Raw genomic sequence first — 5,000 nt, forward strand, 5'->3', positions numbered from 1 at the left:
GCCGGTTTCGGTGTCGGTGGTTCGACGTGACGGATCGGTGGTTTCGGTGCTGCGGCCGCCAACAGTGCCTGCTGGCGCTTCTGTTCCTCCTCTTCCTCTTCAGCTTTCTGCAGCAACTCCCGGATCTGCTGCTGCTGTTCGGCCACCCTCAGTTCCTGTTCGGTCGGTTGCGGTGGCAGATTGAGGGCCTCATCCTGGCCCGAAAACCGACGCTTCTGCTGCGCCACAAAGCCCTTCTGCGGTGCTTCGTTTTCCTTGATTTTCGAAGAATAGCTCCGTGAGCTTTCGGAGGTGATACTAGAGGCGCGCGCCCCATGGCTACTACCACCCTGCTGCTCTTCTACGAAGCGTGTGCGTTTCTGTATCAGCGCATTCCCTACCTGCTGGGCACTCTGTACGGCAGCCCGTTCCGTCGATGTTTCCCGTTGATGTTGCTCCGTGGTGCCGGTGCTGCTGCTGCTCTTCTCAACTGACGACGACTGTTGCTGCTGCTGCTGGATAGTTACCTGTTGCTGATGCTGTTCATGGTGCTGGACACTACGGCCGAACCGCTGGGTCGCCTCGAGATGCAACTGATGCTGCATCTTCTGCTGTATGTCAGCCGGCACATGGTCCTTTGGCGTGTTGGCATACCACGGTACACCGTGCAGCTTGCCCATCGACAAATAAAGGCCCGACTCGACCGGAATTCCTTCACGCGACGGTGGCACGTGCGGTTTGAGCGGATTCGGCGGTGGACCGAAGGCCGGCGACTTGGTGCGGTTCGGCTGCGGTGTCGTATGGCCATCGAACTGCTTCACCTCCGCAAAGTACTCCTCGAAACCGAGCTGATGCTGGTAGTACGGTATGGTGGTCGAGTGTTTGGTCAGGATGAGCGACGGCGTGAACGATTGGCCCCGATCGATGACACCTTTGTGTTGGAGACGAGCGTGAGCACTGTTGTACTGTGCCAGCTCAGCGTCCAGCTCCAGCGAGGGCTGCTGTACGACCGGGATGGCACGGTTCTGGATCGTCGTGTACGGTCCACTCCGTCCTCCGCCCTGCACGGGCGTCGGTGGCTTATGTACAGGCGCTTGCTGCTGTTGCTGTGGCTGCGATGGTGGTTTGGCGATGGGTTTGGTTAGGTTCGCGTGAGTGGAGTGAGTATTTACAAAGGCCAACGGTACGTTCGACCGGAGCTCCTCCGGTTCCGGAGTGTGCGGTGGGTTCTGGGTCGGCAGATTGAACCACTTGCGCTGGTACGGCGGTATTTCGGCCGGTTTGTTAAGCGGTGAGGCCGTCTCACGGCGTGGTGCCAACGAGTAGTGGCCCTCACCCATATGGCCATCCTTCTTCGGATACGGTGGCACCGGGATCGAGATGACGGTCACATCTTCCTTCACTGAGGAGGAGCGGCGCGATGTGTTGCTCTCGTGGTGAGATGAGGAACTACGCCGCGAGCCCGTGGCGCCCTCTGGTGGTGAGCTACCCTTTACCGAAGCTTGCTGGGATGTCGGCGCCGATTGCTGCTGCTGCTGCTGCTGCTGCTCCTGGTCCTCGATAACGACGAGTGGTGGTTCTCGGATTTCGGGGACAATCGGAACGAACGGCTTAGGGGTACGGTTACCACCGACATTCGCAAACGCTGAATACTGCCGATCGGGATCCACTGGAACGGATGGTTGCTCCCGGAGCATATCCTGGTACACCTCCGATGAACCATCGAGCCGTACCTCGGAGAATGGTGTGTACGGACGGTCGGGGGCCGTGGCCAGGGCATCCATCATCGACAGCCGTCCACTCGGTACCGGCAGGTCCTCGAGCTGGGACGGAATCTCACGGCCAAACTTCTGAAAAGGAGTGTACGGAGCGGTCTTTAGCGCTTCGACGAACGGGGACTCGTTCTGGCCGGACGAGATCTTCTCGCTGCGGATCGGTTCCATCGAGTGGGGAGGAGGGAAGTAGGCCGGCGTTTCGGCTGGCAACGGTACCGAGGGCACGTAGTGCGCCGGGAAGCGCTGCGAGCTGGTGGTCGAGGACCGACCGGCCAGTATCTGCGCCATCACCGAACCCTTCCGTGGCACATCCAGTGGGGGGCCCGGGGGAAGAATCGGTTCGACCGGTGCTGGTGCCGGTGTTTGGCCAAGCCGTCGCTCCAGGGCATCGACCTGACGCTTCAGCGCTTCCAGCTGGCGTCGCTTCGTGTCCTCCTGTTCGCGCCGGTAGGCCTCGTTCCGTGAGCGCATAAAGTTCGCTTCCTCGATCTGTTCGGCCGTCAGGTGGATCGGATCGGGCGGTGCCACGCACAGTGCCTGGACCAGGGCCGATTGCCACTGCTTTGGGGTTGGATTGGGTATGGCCGAGCGGGGTAGTTGCGGTGGTTCGGTTGGTTTGATGAATGGTAGCTCGTAGTGCGGTGGCAACTGTTGCGCGACCTTCTCGGCTTCGGCCGCAGCTACAGCAGCAGCGGCAGCTGCGGCGGCCGCTTCTCGTGCTTCCTGTTCCGCCCGCAGATAGCGCTCGAGTTCGCGACCGTAGTCGACGAACTCGACGCGCTTCGACGGAGGATCAACACCACCACCACCACCACCACCACCACCGGGACCACAGGAGTCACCGCCCTTGGCCGGGCCTTTCTCCACACCTTCCTCTGGCACCGGTTCCCTTGGCGGCTCCTCCTCCTCCTCCACCTCCTCCTCTTCCTCGGGTGGTGGATCGCGGAAGACGAAGTGCGTGTAGGACGCGTCGGACATCGCGCCCGTACTTGCCTGTGCGCTGCTGCGCTGCCCGGAACCGAAGAATGGCCGCTCGAGCTCGTACTGTGGCGTATCGTAGTACGTCACGATCGGTTGTGACGTTTGCGTTTGGTACATCCGGTACTCTTCGGATGAGGCCGATGTAGCGGTCGTCGTGGTTGCTGTCGTTGTCGTCATACCGAACGAATCGGATAGCTCTTCATCTTGCTCTTCCTGCTGCTGCTGCTCTTGTTGTTGGCCACGGCTCAACTCGGGTGCTGACTTGCTTTGGCCAGGATTCGCCGGTCGATTGGCACCGTTCGGTCCTTCGTCGTCGGGTGGTGTTTTGGATTTCTCCTTCGGTGGCGGTGGTACGACCGTGATCGGTTTAATGATGACGCGTTGCGTCTCGGGTGGTGCCACGTAGATCGGTGTTGCCGTTGGTATCGTATCGGCGATCGTGGGTTTCGGTGGCCAAGCAAACACCGGCACCGGTGACTCGCCATCAGCGCCATCTCCGGGATCTTCATTTCCTTCCTCGTTTGCTGTCGTGTCCTCATCGTTCTTGGGCTCACCGGAATCGGGGCCATCTGCTGGTGTTGTAGTACGCACGCCAGCCAGCCGTAGCCACAGGAGCGAAGGACCGTCCGCGTTAGTACGAAAGCACGATCGTCGGGAAAAAAAACACCGGCGACCGGAAGCAGCAAGACGACACAAAGTGCGACCACCAGGACCACCAGACAGACAGAAGCACAGAGATGAAGCAGACGCGAGACGGGACAAAAGCGCACGAAATAGGAAGCAATAGATAGAACGAAGAGAGAGAGAGAGAGAGAAAGAAAGAGAGAGAAAGCAAAGCAATTGAAGCGTGAGCGTAAAGCGAGATAAAGCGATTACTTTGAACACACGTCACTACAGTGTCACGATTATGATCGAATGATCAGCACACAAATAAACGCACGCATGATCGCACACAGAGGAAGTTAAGGGAAAGTAGTCGAGCCGTTAGAGCAGCAAAAGGGTGAGCTATCGATCGATCATAGGCAGCTCTTAGCCGCTCTGATGCGGCTTGGCAGTACCGCCACGGCTCGTACCTCGGAAGTTAAAGGTTGGTTTCTTCGCGAACGGATAGTGATGATGGTTCGCTGGTTTTTTGGTTTGCATTCAGGATTCCGACCATTTTCGGGGATTGGGTGTATGTTGGTTCGTGGTTGGTTGGTTGATTGGTTTGAATGGATTCACAGAAATGATCGAGAAAATGTTATAGACATGAGAAGAAGAGATGGAGAGAAACAGAGAGAGAGTTCGATGGTGCATGATCATTTCAGTGATCAACGCCGTGATGATGCCAAAGATGTGATGAATGTAATTAACGAAGAAAATAGAAAAACTAGAAATTCTCGGGAAGAAAAACTCGGGAGGGAAAAACTGTCCCCAGTGTGCCGTTTCGGTGACAGTTGGATGGTCACAACCGGGGAATCAAATCGAACATCGAATACAAATACAGCCAGACAGAGCTAGACACTTAGTAACAACCTTGTGGCGCTGGCGCAGAAGCCGGAGTGAACGCCGGAGCGAGGACTGGAGCTGCGGCCGGAGCTGGGGCCGGTGCGGCAACCGGAGCCGGGGCTGGAGCCTGAACCGGAGCCGGAGCCTGACCGGTGAGAGCGGCCGAGAAGGGCGTCGGTACACTGCCGGCCACCGGCGGGTACGATGCCGGGGCCTGCACCTGAGCCAGCGGGCTCACCGGGAGCGGAGCACCGAACGGCTTCGGCGTAATGTTGTTCTGGTTGACCTGGGAAGGAGAGAGAGAGAAAGAACGGGGAAGTAGAATGAGAACAGGAAAATAGGATAGCGATAACACAATAGAGCAGAACCAATGGGCTAGATAAGAGCCAATTGCAGAACCTCGTGTAAAAAATGTCCTTTCGATGGTTTCTGATAGAATTGAGCCAAGTGGCAATCGAGAGCTCCTTGGTGTTGTATTTCATTTACTGCTTTGAATCAATTTATGTTGAAAAATTAGTAGAGATAACCCTGTCCATCAACTAATTTGTTTTCTAAATCTTTCTAATCCACTTTGTTCCGGTACAATTTAGTATCTGGAGTACTTTTTCCACAGCAAATCTCCTCTAATTTTATGTTTTAACTCGTGTGCCTTGTTTATTAATTCTATATTGTTTTTATGAAAATAATTATGCTTTCAGAAGTCTGCTCATCAAATTCATCATATCTTATCGGAAACAGAACTTCTACGTTAAATGAATTTGAAAAAAAGAAACTCAT

At 56.1% G+C, this 5,000-nt stretch overlaps 1 protein-coding gene across 16 annotated transcripts in view; it reads right to left on the reverse strand.

Moving 5' to 3' along the window:
• LOC126577919 (PDZ and LIM domain protein Zasp-like) overlaps positions 1-5,000 on the reverse strand; it is a 41,778-nt gene that overhangs the window by 3,117 nt on the left and 33,661 nt on the right. For 12 of the 16 annotated variants that reach the window (XM_050239971.1, XM_050239972.1, XM_050239973.1 and 9 more), the window contains 2 exons: positions 4,251-4,509; positions 1-3,307 (listed from right to left, as the gene is read on the reverse strand). The exon at positions 1-3,307 is cut by the window's left edge and continues 660 nt beyond it. In XM_050239971.1, coding sequence (XP_050095928.1) covers positions 1-3,307; positions 4,251-4,509 — 3,566 coding nt within the window. The remainder of the gene's footprint in view (positions 3,308-4,250; positions 4,510-5,000) is intronic. The other 4 variants (XM_050239977.1, XM_050239983.1, XM_050239981.1 and 1 more) reach the window with 3 other exon arrangements.

Source organism: Anopheles aquasalis, chromosome 3 (assembly GCF_943734665.1).
Source record: "Anopheles aquasalis chromosome 3, idAnoAquaMG_Q_19, whole genome shotgun sequence".
Lineage (NCBI taxonomy): Eukaryota > Metazoa > Arthropoda > Insecta > Diptera > Culicidae > Anopheles > Anopheles aquasalis.